General features: G+C 40.1%; 1 protein-coding gene across 1 annotated transcript in view; it reads left to right on the top strand.

Annotated features, from left to right (window-relative positions):
* Nucleotides 1–2,965: 2,965 nt before the first annotated feature.
* The window catches only part of RASEF (RAS and EF-hand domain containing), a 69,594-nt gene continuing 47,610 nt past the window's right edge, over nucleotides 2,966–24,949 (top strand). Inside the window, exon 1 of the mRNA XM_033122217.1 lies at nucleotides 2,966–3,647. Within this exon, the coding sequence (XP_032978108.1) occupies nucleotides 3,223–3,647 (425 nt within the window). The 5' untranslated portion in view covers nucleotides 2,966–3,222. The remainder of the gene's footprint in view (nucleotides 3,648–24,949) is intronic.

Genomic DNA, 24,949 nt, shown 5'->3' with positions numbered 1-24,949 from the left:
CAGAACACTGTCGCCATGTGATAAAGCCTGTACAAGCCTCGTGAAGACCATTTCTGGTCTCCTGTAAGGCAATTCGGCCATACAAGATAAAAGAAAGGAAAATAAAAGAGGGACATTAAAAAGGACATAATGAAACATGACATAATTAACAACAAAATTTAAAAGACTTTATTGTGAAAATACATTATCTTTGAAGACTTTCATTTATAGTATTTTTTTTTTTTTTTGCTTGCTGGTTTATCTCCTTGTTGGGCATCATACATTTTTTTTTTCCCTGCTGAAATTTCTTCCTTCATTAAGAGAGCTTTCAGTTTCCAACTAAAGAATCAATAACGCTCTCAGAGACTGCTGTGAATTAGCAGCCACCTCTTTTATACCGGGGGAGCCAAAAAATGTACATACGAGTGGACACTTGGGTCAGCGTTGCTCAAGCAGTAGTTCGCCGTAATCAGAAGTGTCTGGACGCTGATGGGAACCACTTTGAGCACCTCTTGTAATTGGAGAAGTCAAATGTGACTTGTATTCATCTTTTGTTATCGCTATATATTGAGTATTACAATTTTAATACAGTTTTTTCCTTTCTTAAAATGTGTATATATTTTTTTTGGCACCCTCTGTATTTGCCATAGCTTGGTAAGCTTTCAGTTTTACCAGGTGGGAGGGATGACTGTGCTTACTCAAGGATTTGCAAAAACTGATATGCTATGTTATCATTTTCTAGTATAGTATGCAAGCTGGCTAAGATTTATATAATATAAAAATGGGAGTACTTCGAGAACTTTGTCAATGGAGAAATGAAACCAAACTGACAACCAGTTATTTTGTCTTTTATGGTGAAATTGCTTTATGGCCAAATAGTAGTGCAGTAAAACAGATTGCAGCAAAAATACTTGGGTAAAGTTGTTTACAATGAAGCCACCTAGAACCCCTGAAGACACACACTCCAGCTAACAGCAGGCCCCAATTTCCAGACACATGAATGAGGACCTCCAAGACCATGCAGTGACTATGAAGCGACCATGGCTACATACATGATCCCTGCAAGTCAGTGAAAAAACCACGTACCTGAGCCTTGCCCCAATTGATGACAGTGAAATTATGAACAAATAAAATGGTGGTTGTCTTATTTTTATTTATTTATATTTTATATGGTGGTTGTGATACTTAACTGTTATAGTAGGTCTGAAGTAGATTAATATTAGTGCAAATGAGAAGACGTGTACATAAGACATTTTAAATAACCCATGTTTCTTGATGACTCTTCTGTGAAGGGGCTCAGGAAAAGGGCAAAGCAGGTCAAAGAATGTAAGAATTTAGAAGTAAGTGCAAAGATAAGAGTGAGCTCAGGAATGAAGTTGCATGAAGAATCTTCAGGAAAGCACTTCTGCCTAAGCAGTGAAAAATATTAACTCATTTATTTTGAAAAAATACAGATTATTTATTAATTGCTAAGAGTATAATATTTCAAAGATTCAGTTTAATAAATATATTTGTAAAGCTTTAAAGGCATTGCCAAGATAATAATTTTTTAGTTTATATGGAAAAATCAATCTTTAGAATAAACAGGAAAGCACATAAGCTCAAAATCAATAACAATTTATATTGCACTAATGATAAAATTCATTTCAATATATTCGCTGTCCACTTGTATAGAATTATATTCACTTATCAATTAGATTGCTAAAACCAGGGCTTCTAATGTAATGCCTTTCACAATTTAGCAGTTAAGTTTACAGCTTGATAGATGCTGTGTGTTGACCATATTTATTGTACTATTCAAGAAGAAACAATTCTTCCGATGTTTAGCACTTAGTTTTATGTTTAAGAACACTAGCCTGAGGAAATCTATCAGTGAAAACCCTTTATTGTTATATTTTAAAAATTGAAGTAATAAGCAATAAAGAGAATCCAGCATGAGGTGAAATGGAAATACAGAGTCATAACTAAAAGAAATGGCAGTGAAGAGAGTCTAAAAAGTGGAAGGAATGGATAATGTGAATAAAGTAAAAATAACCCAAGTGCACTTTCACAGGCTGTAAGAACCACAGAAGGGAACACACTACATAAGTTGTATGACAGAGTGAAGGTCTCTTGGAAATGGAAGGACAAGATTTGTAAAAAGGATCAAAATGAATGAATTTTAAACACCTTGTAACCACCAAGCAGTCAGTATTAAAGAAACAATAGCATTGTTGAAATAAGTGTTTAAGATCAAAGGGTAACATATATTTGGATATATCATTTACATAAGATTTGCTTAAAGAAAGAAAAAAAAGCTATTCCAGTCTTTTAAATATTGCTGCCTGCCAAGGATTTGGGTTATTAATTTTCTCTCAGGTTGAGGAGATACGGACTGAGAAAAATTATTTGGATGTGGGGATCTGGACGATCTGTGAATTTTAATGTGTGTTAACTAGTTGGACCTTAAGGTTGGATGGACATGCATTAAGAAAAGCCAGTGAAATCAGACTGGGTCTTCTTATTGATCTTGTACTTTGGTTTGTAGGAAAGCTTGTATATGCAGGTTTACCAATTTTCCGGAATTAGAAAAGAATAAAATACACATAACGTTGACCAATTTGGAATCCTACCGCTACCTTACTCTTCCCCTTCTGTCCAGTTAATTAGCTTCCCACGTTCATGCCAGCACCATATCTGGGGAGAGCTAAGTTCTTGGCTTTACCCTAGGAAAAATTTACGCCAGGGGGCCTGGCAACGCTACTGCAGCAAACCCAGTTCCGGCCGGGTCCTCCAACTCCAAGCGCCCCAAACTGAGGCTCGGGCCAGAGCCCGGCACCGAAAGCACTACAGGGCTCCGGGAGGCGTGGGAACCGGAGCCGCGCGCTCCTCCTCTCGGGCTGGGCGGAGCAGGGCCCCGCCGGGAAAGCGGCGAGTGCCGACGCGCCGGGCACTCAGTACCCGGAGGACACTGCTGTGCAGTGCGCGGCGTCAGGGTCGCGCTTGTACAGCTCCTGGGGCCGGTAGGGGTCCGACGGGGGTCCGCGCAGCGGACGAGCGTGGGCGCACGCCTCCCCGGACCCACCCAGGCGCCTGGAACCTCCCGGACATTCCCACAAGTGGTCAAACCAGCTGGACAAGCCGAACTCGCCAAGACTCCCGGCGGCAGTAGGTGGCCCCGGACTTCCCGCTGCTGCCGCAGTCCGGGCGTGCAGCGCGCCCCGTCGCGCCCCGGAGCTCTCGCGGTCGCCCCCGTCGGGCGGGATGGAGGCGGACGGGGACCGGGAGGAGCTGGCCCGGCTACGCTCAGTCTTCGCTGCCTGCGACGCGAACCGTTCGGGGCGCCTGGAGCGCGAGGAGTTCCGCGCGCTGTGCTCGGAGCTGCGCGTGCGGCCGGCCGACGCGGAGGCCGTGTTCCAGCGGCTGGACGCCGACCGCGACGGTGCCATCACCTTCCAGGAGTTCGCGCGCGGTTTCCGCGGGGCCCGCCGCGGGGGGCGCCGCCGGGGCTGCGGGACCCGGGAGCCAGCGCCCGCCGAGGCCCAGACCGGGTCCGACCCAGGGGACAGTGAGGAGGACGAGGGAGACGAGGACGTGGCGGCGGCGCTGGTAGCTCCCTGGGGCCCAGCGGGCCAGGCTTGGCAGGACTTCCAGGCGCGACTCGGGGACGAGGCCAAGTTCATCCCCAGGTGTGTGTGTGGGTTGGAGGGAGGTGGTCGTGTTGCGTGTGCAGACTCACTGGAGTCTACTCTTACCTGTGAGTTATTTTTCTCCATTCACCAACTGACTAACTTTTCCAAGACCGAGATTCCATAAGAGTTAGGGAAAGGGTTGGGGAGAAAGTCGCACTTGCCCATTTCTGAGCCCTGCAGAAGGCACTTGGTTAATTACACGGCCATAGTGAAATCCTCCCCGTCCAGACATTCTTCCGGATACCGATTTAAGAGCAATCCCCTCCTCAATGCAACTTGGTTACGTCACCTACTCAAAGACTCCGGGCTGCACCCCTGGACTTAGGCCGTTTGCCAATTTGGTATCCTCTATAGTAGTTTTTGCATATGTTCTTTTTCTACTACTAACTACTAAGTAGAAAAAGAGACGCTGTTGGGCACCTATATTGCTGAACACATATATTCATTGATGCCTACTATGTGCTAGGCATTTCAGAGTTCATTTGTTTAAATTTCAGAATAACCTGGGGGGAGGGGTAGACTTTCTTATCTCCGATTGATGGAGAAACTTAGACCCAAGCATTTAGACCTTTAAAATGTTAAGGGACTTGCCCAGTAAATAGAAGAGTGGGGATTTGACCCCAGGTGTTGTGAACTGAAAAACTCTTTTTATGCAACAGAATGAAACATAAAATCATATAATAAACTCTCTACTCCTGTGACTCCGACAGAAATAGCATAATATAAAGTTAATAACTTAATTCTTGGGGGAAGGGGGATGCCTGCAGGTTCAAGGCATGCTGGGAAAGCTACTCAGTTTTGTTTGTTTGAGATTAATTAGCATCAGCCTCTGCCTGGTGTCTTGGTATGTCTCAAGCTGCTACTTTCACTTCCTCAGGCACTACAAACATGTGACTGCTGTAAAATGTTTTTCTGCTTTCTGCTTAGATTTTAGTTGAAATTTTATGGAGCTCTGACTGTCATTATTAAGAAGATCAGAAAAGCATAATTTTGTTTGTCAGTTTACATATCGGAGATGTAAGACTCAGAGAAGAAAATAGCCTTGGGAACCTGCAGTGGCCTGGCTCACCCATTCACAGATTAGACCTGCAGGACAAGGAATCCTCCCTTTTGCCTCCACCCAGGTTCTCCCTGAAGTTTGGAAAATACTGGGAACTAGGCACAGAGAGTGACTCATTGCAGTGGAAGAGGCATTGTGTAGAGAAAGTGGGTGTGTTACCCATCTCTTCTAGTATTTACAAATCAGTTAAAATTCAATGTCTCTACCAGCGAAGTAGAAAACTTTAAACACTGCTATAAACTCTACTCTTTGAATCATCTTTCATCTATAATTTGGTTTGGGTCCAGCTAATTTAAAAGGTAACAATTTTAGGGATAAAGTGAGTCCACATCATATTATTTTTATGTATATATGGATGTGTGTACATGTGGATCTACTTTTCACAATTGTCAGGTCTCAGCAGCAAGTATTTGAAGCTTAACCCTTAAATGAGTAAAACTACCTTGTTAGGATCAGTGTACAAACCAGAACTTAATATTATTGGTGATATTATTATCCCAGGACCTTTCCAAGCTCTTCAAAGGTTATTAAATTTAATGGCCACCCATGCACCTGGTAGACTTGTGTCCTAAGCTCCACCCCCTTCTCATGGGAGATTAACAAGTACAATATTTGCCTTCCTGCACTTGTTCAAGTGGAAAAGAACTAAAGGGAGCTGCTTCATCTGATTGTTACCATGGCAGCCATAACTGTTTTGGTAAATTGGATTGCTTCTATTGGACTTCCTCATACAGCTGTTCGCCTTCCCTTCTTCCCATCTAAATGTGATAAAGATCTTTTGTTATTGATAATGCCATTGCCATTATTTCAGCCAAGTTGATTCTACAAACATTATTGAGTATCTGTTTTGTGCCAGACACCATCTTAGGTACTGTCCTAGGTCCCTGGAGACAAAGAGAAGGATGAGATGTAGTTCATGCCCTCAAGAAGTTCAGAGTGGGTGAAATGTTTCTCAAAAATTTCCTCAAAGCCCATTCAAAGGCAAGAGAGTTATTTGCCGGAAAACTCCATATATTGTGGACATAGCTTGACAGACAAGCAGGAACTTTTTTAAGTCTTGAATTTTTATCTTAAAAAATCATGTATTTGTTCATTTTACTCCATAATATATTGAGGCTTGTTTTAATATAAAATGTTATATTTTCTTCCAAGGGGAAATTGTCTCTCGGAAGGTGTGCCATTTCATCTGGTGGCTTTGTTTCCTACCTGACACTCCATCTTCCCCCTGGTGGCACCCTGTTCCATTCCTATGGGGGGTATTCATGAAGAGAACAGGTATCAGACATAAGAATGTTTGGTTCTTGTAGAGGCAAAATGTGGTATTGATTTTAATTTCAAAGTTAATTCAAGCTCTTAGATTAAAATATAAATATTAAATTTGGGTTAAACTCCCCAGTCATCAATAACTGTGATATTAGCAATATTCCATTGTATATATGTGATATTAGAGAGAAAATAATATTGCATTGTGAAAGGATGGAAATGGTCTCTAGGATGTCTGTCCACACATTCCTAAGTTCATTTCCTCTTAGAAAATTGAGGGACTCCTTCCCTTAAAGGTTGGGAGGAGAGGGGCGGGAGCAGTCATGTGACCTGTTAATCTGAGCTGGGCAGGTGTACATGGAGTACAGTCAGGATGAACCGTTTGTTACCACTTCCTAGTAAGCTGTAATTAGGTCAGCCAGCAGGTGAAACCAGAATGGGCAAGGTGATGTGGTTATGTAGGAAAATTCCAGAAGGAAGATTGTACCAGGCCAAGAAAAGTCCTCGAAATGGGGAGAGAACATCTGGGGAAAGAAGAAAGCAGACTTGTAATAACCTAACCTGGCCAATTTCTGGTGCCAGGAGTGTTACCTTGGTGAAAAGGAGGTTTGTATCCAGTAGGTACTCAATAAGTGTACTCAAATACTTGCTGAATGAATCAAATAAGCCTGTATTCTTCTATTCCTTGGTTCATACACTGAAAATGCAGTTAGTTCGTGCAGCGTGTTTTTTTAACTCATTTTTTAAAGGTTTTTATTAAAATATAGCTAACATACAATATTATATTAGTTTCAGGTGTACACCATACCACAGTAATTCAATATTTATATACTTAAAGAAGTGATCACTATGATAAGTCCAGCAACCATTTGACACGGTACCATCCTATCACAATATTATTGACTATATTCCCTATGCTGTACATTACATCCCCATGACTTATCTGTTTTATACCTGGAAATTTGAACCTCTTATTCCTCTTTATGTTCCCCCGCCTTTTAAAAATTTTCAATTACAGTTGACATTCAATATTATTTTATATTAATTTCAGGTGTACAGTATAGTGGTTAGACATTTATATAATTTAAGAAGTGATCCCCCTGACTAGTACCCATCTGGCACTATAATATTACCATATTATTGACTATATTTCCCATGCTTTATTGTACATCCCCATGACTATTTTGTAACAACCAATTCTTATTCTTAACCCCTTTACATTTTTCACCCTGCCCTCCAACCCCCTTCCTATCACCCCGATAAATCTTGTACCCATTGGACACCATATATAGTTATTACAGTGTTATTGACTATATTCCTTATGCTATACCCTACGACCCCGTGCTCCTTTGTGACAACCAATTTGTACTTCTTAATCCCGTTGCCTTTGTCATCCAGCCCCCAGGCCTCCTCACATCTGGCAACCATCAAAGTGTTGTCTGTATGAGTTTGTTTCTGTTTTGTTCTTTGTTTATTTTGTTCTTAGGATTCCACATATAAGCAAAATCTCATGGCATCTGTCTTTCTCTGCCTGACATACTCCACTCAGCACAATACCCTCCAGGTCCATCCATGCTGCTGCAGATGGCAAGAACCTGTTCCAATCCTTGGCTGAGCAATATTCCATTGTATATATGTACCACCTACTCTTTATCCATTCATCCATTGATGGACACCCAGGCTGCCTCCAGATCTTGGCCATTGTAAACAGTGCTGCAATGAACATATGGATGCACATGTTCCCTCAAAGTAGCATTTTTGGTTCCTTCAGATAAATACCCAGAAGTGAGATTACTGGGTCCTTCTTTGTCTCTGGTTATAGCCTTTGATTTAAGTCTATTTTGTCTGGTATAAGTATTGCTACCCCATATTTTTTAATTTTTCATTTCCATTTTCATGAAATATCTTTTTCCATCCTTTTACTTTCAGTCTATGTGTGTCTTTTGATCTGAAGTGAGCCTCTGGTAGGCAGCTTTGTTTTCTTATCCATTCAGTCACCCTATCTTTTGATTGGAGCATTGAATCCATTTACATTGAAAGCAATTGTTGATGGATGCGTTGTTATTGCCATTTTATTTTATTTTATTTTATTTTATTTTATTTTATTTTATTTTATTTTATTTTATTTTATTTTATTTATTTATTTATCGTCTTGAAGTCCCTGTAAGATGCCTTGTAGTATTGGTTTGGTGGTGATGAACTCCTTTAGCTTTTTCTTGCCTGGGAAGCTCTTCATCTGTCCTTTGATTCTAAATGATAGCTTTGCTGGGTAGAGTAATCTTGGATGTAGGTCCTTGCTTTTCATCACTTTGAATATTTTGTGCCAATCCTTTCTGGCCTGCAAAGTCTCTGTTGAGAAATCAGGTGACAGTCTCATGGGAGCTCCCTTGTAGGAAACTAACTGCTTTTCTCTTGCTGCTTTTAAGATTTTTTCCTTGTTTTTAACCTTTGGCATTGTAATTAGGATATGTCTTGGTGTGGACCTCTTTGAGCTCATCTTGTTTGGGACTCTCTTCCCTCCTGTTGTAGTTGAGCCTTGTTTGCTATTTGCATGTTAGTGGTAGGGATTGACCCTCGGGCTGATTGGTTGTGAGGACGCCATGACTACAATGGAGGAGCTGTCATGCAGGGACTGACCCTATGGAGCAGGATTTGCTTTAGCAGGGCTCTAGTGCCTGCCCAGTCTGCCTTTTGCATGTGTCATTTGTGGAGGCAGCTGGGTGATGCTCTGTCTTGATCCAAAGCTGGCCACTCGGTGTGCCAGCCTTGGGGCCTCCTAGGAGGGACCCTGGCACAGGCCAAGTTCAGCCGCAGCCTGTGCCCTTCCCAGGGCCACCTGGCATGAGCCACAAAACACAGATGCCTGCCACCTGCACTGGGCTTGGAGGTGCCCTGAGAGGCCAAAGCTCCAACGGAGGCTGGCTGTCTCTAGTGCTGGGCTTAGGGCTGCTCAGCTAGAGGTACAGGACACACTTAAGCCAGATGATGCTTGTTTGGGTTTTGTGAACCTTTGAGAGATTTTTAGGAAAGTTTGCAGAATAAGCCAAGACAAGCAGTTTGTACAGAAAAGCCATTGGAAACAGCTTGGTTGTGCCTGAAACTTGGGTTGGGCGGGGTCTCCAGGAATCACCAAGGCGGGGCTATTGATGAGGACTCAAATATGGCAGCCACAAGCGTCTGCACGCTGGGAGGTGGGAGGACTCAACAAAGAAACAATGGCTTCCTCCAGTTCCTCCAGGAGAAAGCTGCCCCTCCAGCCCTCACTCTGAGGTGAGACAACTCAGTTCCTCCCTGTATGTCCTGGGGCCTTTAGAGCTGCTGCCCCAGCGCTGGATCTCAGAGTGAATGAGTCCGTCAGCGAGTAAGTCCATGCACTGTCCCTTTAATAGGAGTGCTTGGGAGTGCAGCCTCACTCAGCCACAATTTTTGCTAGTTTTCACAGCCAGAAGTTACGGGGACTTCTCTCCCCAGCAGTGGAACCTTGGGCTGGGGAGGTTAGTATGGGACTGGGACCCCTCATTCCTTAAGGGGGACTTCTGCAACCGAGATATCCCTCCTGATTTTTAATAGCTACACACTGGTGTGGACCAGCCTATTCTGCGTCTCCACCCTTCCTACCAGTCTTAAGGTGGCTTCATCTGTCCTTAGTTTTAGGGCTTCGGTTCAGCTAGACTTCAGCTGATTTTCAAAGATTGTTGTTCTGTAGTTTAGATGTAATTTTGATGTGGTCTTGAGAGGAAGCAAGCACAGTGTTTACCTACTCTGCCATCTTGACTGGAAAAATGTATTCACTCAATTTTGGTTTTCTGATTTTTCCAGGCCGTTGGGAGATTTCCACTTCTCCACCTACTTGTAGTTAGGCCAGGCCATCTTTTATTCATTTCTTTTGTTGGTTTTCTGTATATTTTTTCAAGTTCTTGATGTGAGCTGGTTGTGGTGTTCAGAGGTTGGCAAGGAGAGAAGGAAATAGGGTGTGTGTGGGTGTTCACATTGAGCATTTGACCTGAGGCAGAGGAATGGTAGAACTCATTTCTCTTCTCTGGCCAGAGCTGAAGCTTTTCAGAGTTTTCTCAACTCCATGTGTAGTGATTTTGAGTATCATTTGTGAATTGATTCACTTTGATGAATTAGCATAGAACCCCACATTTTCACACAGAAACATGAGGCTCCAGCTCTGGAACCACACTGAGTTTATGGCGGGCGCAGGTGCTGCCATAATGGCCAGACCAGGGACAAACTCAGGTGCCTGTAGTGTAACAGGTGTTAGTGTCACTGGTGATCTGCCAGATAGCACTAGGGTGGGATTTGATCAGACACCAAAATTGGTCCTGTGTAGTCAGCTGTGCCACGTGGTTGTGACATTTCTACACACACAATATTGAAGGGGAGTCTTTTATGTAAAAATTTAGAAACAAGAAATTTAATTAAGAAGAAACAAAACTGCCCTGTACATGGATTGTCAAAACAGTTTACTTCAGCATTTCCATATAACTGTAACAATGATTACTAAAATCCAGAGAAAAAAGACCAATTCCACTTAACAAGGACATTTTGAAAAACAAGTAGCTACACGTAAGCAGAGGCATAGTTTGAGTACTAGTCAGGGTTTCTTGTACATTCCCCCTTCTTGGGTTCCACCTTTGGTCTCTCAGTCTGATCGTCTTCTTTTGTAACAGTGTAGTTGCTTCAGAAGCCCATTTCAGTGATACTGTGGTGCTTGAAAGATGGGAAAGGCCGAGGAGAAATGGAGGCAAAGGAAAAGATAAACTCAGAGAGGGCTAGAGACACAGGGTGAGAGGGGGTGAAAGGCAAGGATCAACAGACAAATGGAGAGACACTGATTGTTGATTAGATAGTGTCCCAGTTTCTCCTCTCTTACCACTCAATGAGTGTATGGCCGAGAGCCAGCTTGAGCGGAGACAGGCAAATCAGCTCTTCTCTGTTTGATCTCAGCCGTTAAGTATTTTCAAAATGTGAGTATCTGGGTGGTTTAGATTGTGGTTGTAGTGTTTGAAGATAAATATATATATTTTTGCTCATTGTGGGGACAGAGTCCCAGAGCAGTTTCCAGACTCTTGATCTCACATGGAAAGGTGCTGGTTCGGGTAGTAGATGGCCATCAGCTGTGACTAGTTGGCCGTCAGCTGTAACCAGCTGTAACCACTAATATAACTGCCGTGGCTAAGCTAGCAAGGGTGGATTGTGGCTAGCAAGTTGATTGGTGGGGTGGTTGGCAGAGAAGCAGACGGCAGATTGCGGATCATGTGGCTCCTGCTTCCTGTGTCTCCAACCCAGCTGCCAGTGAGAATATAGTGGTATGACTCCCCTATCTGTGGCTCCGTGGGTATTCCTTTTTGGCCTCACCATATCCTACATTCTTGTGCGGGGAGCAGGACCAGAGACCCTGCGTGACACTCATATAGCCAGTAGTATCTGGCCAGTGTTTTTCCAAGGAGACAACAATTTGTTCTAGCTTTGAGACACAATGATGGGTTGGACCCCAGTCCTGGAAGAGGTTTAAGTTAATGACACATTCAAAGCTCCTTCCCACCACACACACACACACACCAAGGATAACCACTCTTTTCAATTGCCATTTATTTGATTTAGTTTTAGGACATTTTATGGGAATGTTCAGCCATGATATCCCCTTGTGATAATTTACAACTGTAAAATTATGGAGCATGCTGAAGTGGCCATTTTGTTATAATGGTATCTTTGACCAAGAATTTTTAAAAATATCTGGATATACAGCAAAAAAAAAAAAAAAAGCAAGTTAGTTATTCATTGTGAAATCTGAATGCAGTGGTGAAAGTATTAATATCACCTGCTGTCAGCTGCCTGTGTCACCTGGTCCAGAGGTAGAAGGGCTTGTGGGAGGGTTGTGGTGACTTGTAGCCCATTCACTACAGACATGGTTGCTGCACCATTTCATCCTTGATGTGACAGTCACCTCGTAATTCTTGGTTCTATAGAACAGAATTACAGTCTGCTCTGGGCTAAAGTGGAAGAATTCCTGGAGAGTCAACCTACATTTGCTTAGAAAAATCCATGTTTTTGGACTTCCATATGTCATATTTTCTGACAGACATGCTATAAATTAGTGTTAGTGTTTGTGATGCAAAATACCTTTTCTTTTCCTCCATGGGTATCTTTTGGCATAGCATGTACTTCAGTCTGGCATACATGGTTAGCTTGGGGATGTTAATGAATTACAATGCAGGCATTTCTGCTCTCATATAGTATGTACATTCCAGAAAACCTAATATTCTGCAAACACACACAGGTCATATTAAAAAAAAAAAAAAGAACGTAGGCGTGGGGCTGACCACTTAATATCTGTACAGCTTTGTAACCAGATACTCAAAAAACCAGTAACAATCCTAGCAAGATACTAGCACAGTAAAAAAAAGTCTTAAACATAGAAATACAACAGTCTGGAATACCTGTAGATGTTTTAAAACACAGAAATATGGGATTTTCCAATTATTTTTTTGAAGGCGAAGGTAGCTTGATGGAAGGAGGTATATGGGTTGTAGCTGCTGAGTTAGGGAGACAAGGACAAAATGCACAAATTGCTGAGAGACCCAAGACAAAGCACGTGGACAGTCTATGCCAAGAGGAAGGCCCTGGGGTGAGTGGGCATTGTATCCAGCCCCATGTTCACCGGCAGCCTTCATCTATGGTAATGAACTTGCACTTGGTGGCTGTTACTTACGGGTGTGAAACATTAACATGCTGGGAAAGCCGACTTCTACTTTAGCATCATTAATCTATTGACCTGGGGAATGAATTCATTGATGCAATGGGAACATGCACTGTGGCAGAGTAGTCCTAGTCTTGAGTACAAATTCAAGAGGCTAAGGCAAGGCACAGAGCCAGAAATGAGTGTTAGATTGATTCTGTATGTACAGATTCGGAGGTTTTACACTGGTCTAAAAGGACAATGCATTGTTTCTCTCCTAATAGATGACAGTGAATAAGCTGTCTTCAGACTAATGAAAAACTGTCAGTCCACAAAAGTCTACAGATCTATCAGACAGGTCGTTGCAATCCTAAAGAACCCAGGCGAGAATTAAAATATTACAGTGTAGCTGAGCATTTGGGGCCTTAAAAAGTGACCTACTGTGTCGAATGATATTTAGAATTAAAGTTCTTATTCAGTAACTGAATAAGAATTCAGTTCTTATTGAATTCAACTTATTCAACTAGATAAATTGAATAATCTTATTCAACTCTTTTAGGCAATGCTGGCATATAGTCACTGTGAAGCTGGTACATTTGTTTATATGTAGTTAGCCCCAGTGAAAATGCAATGGTTTAAGCCATTGTATTAGTGTAGTTAAGGTTCTCCAGAGAAACAGAACCAATGATATATATATATATATATATATATCCATCTCCATATTTCTATGTCTATATTCATCTATATCTGTCTATCTATCTATCTATCATTTATGTATCAAAAAAGAGACTGAATTAATTGAAGAAATGGGCTCACATGAATGTGGATACTAGAAGTCCAAAATGCAGGGTAGCTGGCAAGCTGGAGACCCAGGGAAGAATCTGTATAGCAATTTGAGTCTGAAACAATCTGTGAGCAGAATTCCCCTGTTGGGGGAGGTCAGTCTTCATTTAAAGGTCTTCAACTAATTGGATAAGGATAATCTGCTTTACTCACTGTCTACCGAGTTAAATGTTAATCTCATGTACAAAACACATTCACAGCAATATCCACATGTGTATGACCAAATATTTGAGTAATGTACCCCGGCCAAGCTGACACATAAAATTAACCATCACAGCCACTAAGAAACTTACTCAGATATTCTCAGTTTTTGAGAATTCCTATGCTACGGGAATCAGTTTTGAAAGGATCAGAGAGCATTTTTTTTTAATGCCTTCAGCTTATAAAGTATGTACCAGAAAACTCAGATATTTGTTTGAATCTGGAAAAGTCCCTGTACATATGTTGTATTCCTCCTGTATGCCTTCCAAATGCCTAAACACTTCAAAAACAATGTACTAAATTTCTGGGGCAACATTAAAGTTATTAACATTTTTCTATCTGCCGAGAAAAGTCTTGCCCCACATGTGTTTATGGCTCTGAGATACTCCCCAGGAGAAGAGGGCTTATTATTCACCCTTGTTCTCTACCCTTCCATTCTCAACCTTTAATCACATTCTTCATCAAAATATCTATAACTCCAGACTGAGTGTCCACAGAAGAGACACCTTGGATTTAAGCAGCCTTACCCATCTGGCAAGCCCTGCCAGCATTTACATTGCTGTACTTTCCCAGGCAAACTAACTGCTTGCTTGCTTTCTTCCTTTTCTTCCTTCTCTCTCCTTCCTTCCTCCCTTCTGCAAATGCTATGGGAAAGGCATTGTGCTACGAAGTCCAAAGGTTGAAGTTTCAATGAAGAACAATATGGAATTCCTTGGAGTGGGAACAGGTTCTCATGCTGCTGTCCCCAACTACTAGTTTTTATCCCTGAGTTGGTATTTGCTAACAGGGATGCAATTTAAGAGGCACAGGGAAGCCCAGAAGTGTCCCCACCAAGATACAGGTCCTAAAACTCAGCCATAAGAGAGCTGCTGGTTCCACACTCATATTTCCAGGATGAGGCATTATTCAGGTCCCAGGAGCTCAGCAAACTGTGATTTTTAAATCTTTTTCTCAGTCTTTGCTACTCAAGGACCTCAGACCAGCAGCATTGGCCGTACCTGGGATCTGTTCTAGACATGGATAAATGAATTATGGTAGTTGTAGATCTGTCATCTCCATTGCTGTAGAGGATTCCGCTGTGTGACGAGAACAACAATGTATCCATTGTACCATGAATGGCCATTTGGGCAATTTCTACTTTGTGGCTGTTACATATGGCTTGGCAATGAGCAGTGTAGCCAATGTCTTTTGGTGAACACATAGACACATACAATGCATTGTTTGCAAAATAATTGAAGCTTTCCTTGCTAACTTGCTAATCATGAAGTCTAGTCTCATCCTGGGCTGTAATGTAGTGATATCCCCAGGATTTGTGGAGCCGGTAGTTCAGCTTGACTTTGTGAGTTCCTGTATACATTTTCTGTTCTTGCTGTCAGGCTGCCAGTTACGAATTACTATTGTCAGTGTTTCCTTCCTTCTTGGGTATCATTGTTTGCTGAAGATTCAGAAAGCAAATGATCAGATACATGAAAATTGGGTTTCAAAACCCCTGTTGGAATACCTATTATTCCTGTACTGACCATAGGTGTCTCAGAGTCTGTTTTTCATTCTTTCCTGACTCTCCACCTTCTCTTGGATTCTTCATGGTGCCAGATACCTGAGTTGCAGATGGCTGGAGTGCTGCTATCATTTTGAAATAATCATTTTTTTGCAGGTTTATTCCTTTTCCATTTGTGTCCATATTTTAACTCCTTTCCCCATTTTGTTCATATTGAAAGTTCCCCGAAGTAGACATTGTAGTTCTAAATTATATTTGTAAAAATAGTGCCATCTAGAAAGATAAGCACAAAACATGGATTTATATTACATACATGTAAGAAGTAGCCATGTAGCCAGGAGTGGATGTGGGTTCATGCTGAGATGAATCCATGCGAGTGTGGCAAAATCTGGGCTTACTCCTGTGTCTTGGGCCCCCAGTTTGTCGTTGTCGCTAGAATTACTTTTAATGCGCTTTTTTTGAGTTGGGGAAATGCTACAAAAACTACATGTGAAGGTAAACAGATACTATTATGTGGGTTCTGCGTATTCACTCAAATGAATTATTGTGGCAACTTTATTACAGCTCCTTCTTTAGTACTTGGATTTAAAACAACCATTCAGCATTTATTTCCATTTTGTTTAGTAGCTGTTGGGCAATTGTACTGGCCAGAGGGGATGTTATCCACGCAAGTGAGGGAGGAGGGCAGCTTATGCCACTGGGAACCAGAACTGGAAACCAGGGAAAAGTAAAGAGTTTGGGATGAAAAACATAAACTGAGATAAATGTAAAATACACAGCTCATTGAAATTACTTTTCTCTTATTTGATGTACTAGTGAGTTAAGATGATGACTCAATTAAGAGAAGACCTGGGTTTTCCTTTCTTGGATCTCCTGAGGAGTTGAGGTCAGATTCTTTCAGGACATAGTGTTTGTAAATCAAATGGTTATTTGCTTTTCTAGTGGGCTGGAGCTCTGGGAGCTCAAAAATGGGCTAGTTTTTAGGACAATTGATCCTGGTATAATGTGAAAAAGTCAGATTTTAATGGGATTTTTGGCTACTTTCTTTTAAAATCACATTCCAGAAAATCACCCTTCGGTTCTTCAGAAAATCAAATGAAAAAGTAATTAAATTTCCTGCAGGTTGCTGGGAAAGCAATGAAGTGGACAAGTGATGAGCAGTGGAATGTATCTGGGGAAGCTTCTACCTTATAGAAAATATGCCCCAGGAACCACTGAATAAGACCAAGAGTCTCTCAAAGGGTCTTAACCATAGAAACGTGGAATTAAAGATGTCAGGAGCATTTTATTTTAAAGGGGAAATGTGTTCTAGAAAATTTGTAAGAAAATCTCCACAACTGATTTTGCTTTAGTTTGATATTTTTGGTCCATCTCTTTGCATAAAACAGAGAGGCTAGAAAAACATTGATTTAGCTATATGTTGGTTTCATGTTTAGATAGCAAGGTAGGTAGGTTATAATCAATGATTCTTAAGAGTAGATTTAAAAAATTTCTAGGACATGTTTTTTGTACAGTAAATAAACAAACACTACCATGTATGCAAATAATTTTAAGATAGTTCAAAGATGTCGCCACTGAAAAGATTCTTATTTTATTACTTGATCTTTCAGAATAACTCTTGTAACCTTTGAAAGAAGCTTTTGAGAAGGCCAGAGAAGGTTGTGCACAACCTCCAACAAATTTTCTTGCCAGTATCAACTATGCTCAGGTGTAAGGTCAATATTTAACTATTGAAGAAAATTAGACTATAACTTAGGCACCAAACTGTTATCCTTCCACAATAATAATTATAATTTAGAGTTAAATGCCATTCAGTAATTAGTAGTAGGTGTTCAACATGCATTAAATACAAATTTATGAAATACCTTTGTTGCTGAGTAAACAAGTAGAATGTTCTTATATCCCTGGATATACTAATTTTAGGAGAGCTCTTTCATGAATATACAAATTTTAGGAGAGCTCTTTACTGGTACTCATGATTCTGTAGTATAGTAAGAAGTCATTTGGAGATTTTAGAAAGAGACACAAATCTTATCTTTAATAGAAGCTGGTGGTGAGTTATCTATGTAATGCAATATTTTACATCTGTGTTGACTTACATAAAATCATGTGATTTAATTTGTGTTTTCAGTCACATTGTATTATAATATTTATAAACTTAAACGTACATATTCTTTTGTTAAAAATGCATCCTTGTTTATTTTTGAAGAAATATATTCAGTATTCACAACATTGATTTAGCTATTCAGCAACTTCAACCCACAAAAACACAAATCAGAGGTGGAAAGGAGCAAAGGGGTCTCTGCATATCAGAAATATTAGTTACAAATCCCACCAGGACAGTTTCTCGAATTGAAAAATTTTGGCTCTTTGCAGCTTTCTAAGTATAAGTTATATAGTAAATATTGGGCAGCTCCTCTGTTGGAAACAATATAAAGAGAGAAAAGGGAAAAATGAAGGAGAAGGTAGCCAGCTGGTTGAAGAATAGTGTTTGTTCTTGCCTGTGGAGTTCAGATGCAATCTGGCATGTTTTCTAGAATCTCTTCCTTTCTCACTGTGTTCAGAAGGGGATTGGTGCTTTTTACCTTGGCAATCAGATTTCCCATTGTTTGTCTCTTCCCTCACCTTATGCCTGGCACATTCCTGTCTTCTTTACTCTGTCTTTCATTCCTGTCTTCTTTACTCTCTGAGTGGGTCTTTAGCCTGTCTCAGATCCAGTACCAAACTCTGCCTCCTCCACTTTTCTGCCCATTGACTCCTTCTTCCCCAGGCTCTGGCCTCATTCATTCATTAATGCAGGATCTGTTTCATGTCAGATCTCTGAGTGCTACAAGGGATATGGAAGCTGATAGGGTACCTGGAGAGGTAAACAGCCACAGAAAACTAAGTATGCAGAGCTTCAGATAAACTATGGCAGAGGATCTGAAGGGGAGGGATGTCTTGTGGTTGGAGTAATCAGGACAGGCTTCATGGAGGAGGTGACTCTTGGGAAAGCCTTGACTGATGTGCAGAATTCCATTTCTAGATAGGAAATAACAAAAGTTTTGATTTTGATCAGAGACTAATATTAAAATATACTTTGACCAGGGAGGGATAAAGCTGTTTTCCAGCCCTTTTCAGTCTCAAAAGTGGAAAAACATAGTTACAGGATGGGATAATGTGAAATGGACCAAGATATCATGTTCAATCTGACATTTGTCTCCTTTGTTGAAATTTTATGTATTGTGTGTCAAACACTGCAAAATAATTGAGGACAGTGAGCTCCTCAAAGTGCCTAGAAGATGAGAAAGGTGAAGGAAATGAGGTAGGAAAGTAGAGTGGCTATAGAATTGATTTTCCAAACCAGAATTTTCTTGTGAATAAATGAGAAGAACTAACATACTTAAACTATCCAATTGTGTTGAAATATTATTTTATTGTCTGACACACTGCTTTTATTATATATGTAGTCCTATAAAATACAGTTGACCCTTGAACAATGAAGGGGTTAGGGTCACCGACTTCCACTCAGTTGAAAATTCACGTATAACTTTTGACTCCCCTCAAAACTAAAGTTATCCCTCGGTATCTGCAGGGGATTGGTTCCAGGACCCTCCCATAGATATCAAAATCTGAGGATGCTCAAGCCCCCTATATAAAATGGTGTAGAGCAATGCATACAGTTGGCCCTTCATATCCATAGATTCCCAACCATGGATAAAAAACGTACAGGTATTTATTGGAAAAAATCCACATATAAGTAGACCTGCACAGTTCAAATCCATGTTGTTCAAGGGTCAACTGTAGTTCTATTAAAAAATTTTCGAAACTAAAGTTATATCTAAAATATATAAACATTTTATATACATTTAAGCAAAGACAATTTTTAATGAAATTTATTGGGGTGACATATAATTATATAGGTTTCAAGTGTATGCTTCTATAGTACATCATCTATATACTGCATTGTGTGTTCACCACCCAAAGTCAAATCCCCTTCCATCACCATGTATTTGACCCCTTTTACCTTATACCTCTCCCCCGCCCCCTGCTTTACCCTCTGGTAATCACTGAACTATTGTCTGTGTCTATTTGTTTTTCTTTTTTGTTTGTCTTGTTCATTTGTTGCTTTCAGTTTTATATCCCACATATGAGTGAAATCATATGGTTCTCGACTTTTTCTAATTTATTTCACTTAGTATGATAATCTCAAGATCCACGTATGTTGTTGCAAATGGCAGTATTTCATCTTTTCTTATGGCTGAGTAATATTCCATTGTACATATGTACCACATTTTTTTCATCCAATCATCTGTCAAAGACACTTCACGGCAAAATATATGGTGATGGAAGGAAAACTGACTCTGGGTGGTGAGCACACAATGTGATAAATAGATGATGTATTACAGAATTATACACTTGAAACCTATGTAATTTACTAACCATTGTCACCCCAATAAATTTAATTAAAAAAAAAGACACTTCAGTTGTTTCCATGTCTTGGCCATTGTAAATAATGCAAAGAAATTTTTATATCAATTATGTGAATGTTAAAAAATTGTATGATCAGGCTAATTAGTTGTGGAAAATATTCAAGTGTTTTAATCAGTTACTCATTCATATCTGTCTCGAATACTTTTCTGAAGAAGGTATCTTTTTTCAGTGTGGTCTTGTTCTTTTCTCCCCCCCCCCCCGTAAAATTGCTTGTAATCATCTTTAGAGTTACATTTTATGATTATTAAATTTGAAATTTTTGACATCAGCAACAATTAACTTTTCTCTGTAGGTCATAATGTTTTTAATTAAGAAAACATTCTCTGTACGAAGTGCTGAAGAGCAAGCACTTCGAGAGCAAATTTGGTGATAAGCTTAGAGCAAATTCTGATAAATGGAGGACATTCTCAATTCTATTTTTTTAGTATTGACTTGTGTAAATATTGATATATGTAAATATTTTAGCCCATGATTGTCACAAGTTCTGTGTTTTTGCCTCCCTTCAAAGTACTTCCTTTGACAAGTTTCTTAACTTTTACAAGACAAGACTTGCCAAATAAGTTGCCTCCATTTATGACTCTTGAATGTTTTCCCTTAATTATATGCTTCAAAACTGTAGGCCTTTTCAATTTTATTCTATTCTGGTACAGAATATAAATTTAATCAAGTAAAAATAGGAAGTCCATCAAAGTATTTTCCCATATTCCAAATCATGATTACAGAATTTTGGAATTAAATTTGTACAACATTTGAGTTCTCACCATTTAATATGTTTAGTTCATCAGTCAGTGCCTTCCTGTTTTCAGGCTTAGTTTTCAATTAATTCCAAGCTGCTAGCATCTTCAGAAGAAGGTAGTTTTTATAGTTCTCATTGTTTGATAAGTTTTCCAACAGTTTTGAACAAAATGTAATGAAAAACTTAGAGGACTAGTTACAAAAAACATAGGATGATTGGCTAAGTAGTTCTTCAGGGTTCAAACATTTCCAAAACCTGAATGATGATAGACTGCAATGAGAGAAAGTAACCACCACAAAAATGTTTAGATACTGTAACTACGTGTGTAAATATATTTGAAATTTCGACAGCTACAGCTTCTATTTCAATTGGTAGAATATCAGAACCTATTTGGATACAATTATAAGCATCACCACCAATTCTAGGTGCGTTTCTACTTCACAGATTTAAGTTAGTAAAAATTTAATTTTTACCACAATATTTTACTTATTTTTCACTGAATTTACAGTAATAAGGTTGATGTTTTACCTTCAACAGAATGATGTTCCAAAAACTTTACTTTGATTTCATGCAGTGGATGAAAAAAAATCAAACCGTTATTGGACTTAACCCAACTGATTTTCTTTTTGAAGCCTCTGATCAGACTGATATAAAATTAGCCTCACTTACCTTTGCAGAGTTCTTTTTCTGCTAATGGATACAACATTAACAGGTATTGCCTCACTATTTGCATTTGTACAAGAAAATTTGCAATAAAAAATGCACAGAATCAATTCAGAAGAACAGTCATTTAGGGGAAAAGTCATGCTTCACAGATGGTGTATAAATGAATCTTCTGCAGCTGCATGAGTGAAACTGTAGACTCTGAACATAGTTTTCTTAAGAGACATGTATGCTGATGCGCCTTCAGGAGATTTGTGTGTTCTGGTTTTCATGTTAATACCACTCTAGTCCACTATAGTGAAAGAGAAATGTTGACCAACATTTTTTTTTTTAATAAGCTTATTTTTTGGAATGCTTTTAGATTTACAAAAAGATTGTAAAGATAGTGCAGAGAGTTCCCATAGAACCTGCACCACTTTCTCCCGTTATTAACATCTTGCATGGGTGTAGTACATTTGTTAGAATTAATGAACTGGTATCGATAGGTTGCTGTTAACTGAAGTCCAGACTTTATTCAGATTTCCTCAGTTTTCCCCTGATGTCTTTTTTTTTGTTCTAGTGCCCCATCCAGGAGAACACATTCCATTTAGTTGTCATGTCTCCTTAGGCTCCTCTTGGCTGCGACATTTCTTTCGAGCAAGTTTTGACACATTTATAACAATCCTTCTTGAGGAAAGGAAATTTGGTACTTAACCTTTTGTTACACATGCACCTTTGTTTTTTGATGTCATCACTGCTAAAGGGGTTTATTTTATTGCAAAAGTGCATACACTTTAAACCATACTAAAAATGGTTCAATGACAATATGAAGAGCATTTCAGTTGCTCACTCTATTGCTCTGTGGCAGGACTGTCCAACTTCTGTTTTCTGTACCTATTTCATGTACATTGTCCCTATAGTTTCCTAATTTCTCATTGATTTAGCCAGACAGCTACCTGGCAACATTGCAAATCTTGCAGGTAGTAGCAGAACTGCTGATTCTCCAGGTGGCCAGCAAGCAGCTGACTCCATTCTTTCTCTACCACTACCTGAAACCTAAAGGAGTTACCTGTCTCCTGCTTTTCTTGTCGGAGCTTAATTTGTTTTATCAGTGACTATTCTGTTTCCTGTTCCTGAAAGGAAAGTCTTAGTTACATCGTGTCTGGAAAGGGTCAGGAAAGGAGAGATGGGTTTATCACTGATTGAAGGTCAGGAGGAGAGATGGGTTTATCACTGATTGTCTTCTGATTTAACCACATGTTAATGAGAAGTCTTTTCACTACACTGATGTCTACACATTACTAGGTGGAACTTCAGATCCAGCTGCTCACCCTGGCTTATTTTAATGCAGCTGTTAGTAGCTTTAATGCACAGTTAGTGCATAGTTTAATAAGTTACTGTTAATGTAACTATTTGATTAAAAAAGAAATTTCTGGACGGATGCAGGACAATAATAAGCATAAACTGAGATTGTTATCAGCAATCCTGGCAAGGTGACAGATGTCATCTAAAGGGAAATTTTGCATAGAAACTATATGCCACTCTATTTTTTCCCCAACTCCTATCTTTCTTGCCAAATTGGAAGGAGGTTTTCAGTGAAAAAATAACTAATACACCTATTTGCACTAACATTATTACATTATGCCTACATTAACTTGACGCAAAGTGAGTGGATGGAAAGGAAATATTGCGAGAGTGAATGTGCGTAAGTACTCTCAAGTAAATAGGTGTGTATCCTCACACATACAGATTCTGACATGTATAATACATTGATAATGTGATATCTATATATGAAAAAAAATTGGTATAGACTTTAGGGGCAGGATGTGTGTGAATAAGGCCTTTTCCTGGGTATAGAAGGGTTAGGTCTGGCTTGCCCCGTCCCCATTCCTATGCTCAGGAGCTATGTTAATAGACTTTAATAGGGATCAAAGTAAGGCCCATTTGGCCCTCAGCTTGTTTGTGTGAATATAGCTTTGCAGGAGTATAGCCAAGCTCATTAGTTTATGTATTATCTGCGTCTGCTTTCATGCTACAATGGCAGAGTTGAGTAGTTGCAACAGAGATCATTAATATTTTCCATCTGGTGCCTTACAGAAAAGGTTTACTGATTCTTGGGCTAGAAGCTTTGTAGACTGCCCTCAGGCATGACCCAATTCTCCATTTTCAGGTTCCCCTGCACTGGTACCCATAAGCCAACGTTTCTGTCCATGGGCCTTCCACACCACACGGCTTGTTTCCTCCTAGCCCTTTCCCAACACACAAATAGAAGCAGAGAGATAAACACCTATGTCTAACTCACTTGGGTAGAAGAGTCACAGATCGTAACAGTGGATGACATTTATCGGTTACCCTCAGTATGCCTTGTATGTGCCTCATTCAGTAGGAGTTAATCGTCACAGCCTTATGTGGTGGGTTCCATTACCACTCTCACGTTGTGACTGAAGAAACTGAAGCTCAAGAGGTTAAGGATTTTGCCCTGGGTCACAACGCTAGGATGTGGTGAGGAAGTGTTTGCGGTGAGCCAGGCCATTGCACTTACCTGCGCACTAGTCGTTCACGACTGAGGAAGCCCTCACCTGTTTTGAGTGTGCTGTCCCCAAACCTTTAGCACAGCACCTCTTGCTGTTTCTGTCTTCCTCTCTCCATTAGCAAACTCCCAGTAACTAAATGTCAGTGATTTTAAATAGGAAGCAATTTGCAACTTGGAATGTTTTCTAGTCTTTGAATAAATCTAGCTAACATACCCATTTTCCAGGGAGTTTTCATTTTAAACTCTTTTGGGGAATGTTACCCAAGTAAGTACTTAGTATTTTTCAGGGTGATGTCAATCTGGAAGGAATTTTATCTGCAGGATGTGTGTTTGGGCAGAGGGCCCTGCGTGAGGTGCTGGTGGTTGAATACCTGGACTAGATCATCCTTCAAAGGAGCCACAGCAGTCTGTGGGATGGCAGGACCACGTTCAAGAGACCATTGTTTGTTTTCTCTAGAAGGCAGAGCCAGATAAGCATTCTGTAACTGAGTTAATGAAGAGCGAGATCTATTGTGAGAACACAGACTGGAGTCACTTCCTGTCTCATGTGATCGGCTCAAGGCGGTAGTTTGCAGAGGCACATCCGGTCTGGAAAGACTTGAACATCAGAAAGAGGACTAATGCCTTCCTGTTCTAGCAGCATAGATGGATTCAGCTGTTTGAGTTTATTTTCCAGTTCGTTGGGGTTTATTCTGGAAGTGTGTGTACTATGTAATAAAAATACATTTTGAAATCAGTAATTTTTACTTAGCTTCTATGGGGGAAAAGGTAAGTCATCCACTTACTGACTAAATGATAGTATGGTTTGTTAAGGGCATCTGGAAAGATCAACTGGTGTCACCTTAGTAGGATTATAGTCATTATTCTTACCCCCAAAAGAAATAAACTCTCAGATTTTTTTAAAAAGTCTTTATTTTTTATAGCAGTTTTAGGTACACAGCAAAATTAAGAGGAAGGTACAGACATTGCCCACATAACCCTGCCCCCACACATGCATGGCTTCCCCATTATCAGTGCCCCCAACATTTGTTATAATTGATGAACCTATATTCACACATCATAATCACCCAAATTCCTTATTTTACATTGGGGTGCATTCTTGGTGGTGTACATTCTATGGGTTTGGACAAATGCATAATGACATGTACCCATCACAGTATCATGCAGAATATTTTCACTGCCCTAAAAATCCTCTGTGCTCCGCCTGTTCATTGCTATCCCCCACAACCCCTGTCAACGCGTTCTTTTTACTGTCTTCAAGTTTTGCCTTTTCTAGAATGTCATCTAGTTGGAACCATATAGTATATCCTTTTCAGATTGGTTTCTTTCACTAAGTTATTATATGCGTTTAAGGTTCCTCCATGT

This window comes from Rhinolophus ferrumequinum, chromosome 12 (genome assembly GCF_004115265.2).
Source record: "Rhinolophus ferrumequinum isolate MPI-CBG mRhiFer1 chromosome 12, mRhiFer1_v1.p, whole genome shotgun sequence".
NCBI lineage: Eukaryota > Metazoa > Chordata > Mammalia > Chiroptera > Rhinolophidae > Rhinolophus > Rhinolophus ferrumequinum.
The sequence above is the reverse complement of the archived record's forward strand: the minus strand, read 5'-3'. Positions and strand labels throughout refer to the sequence as shown.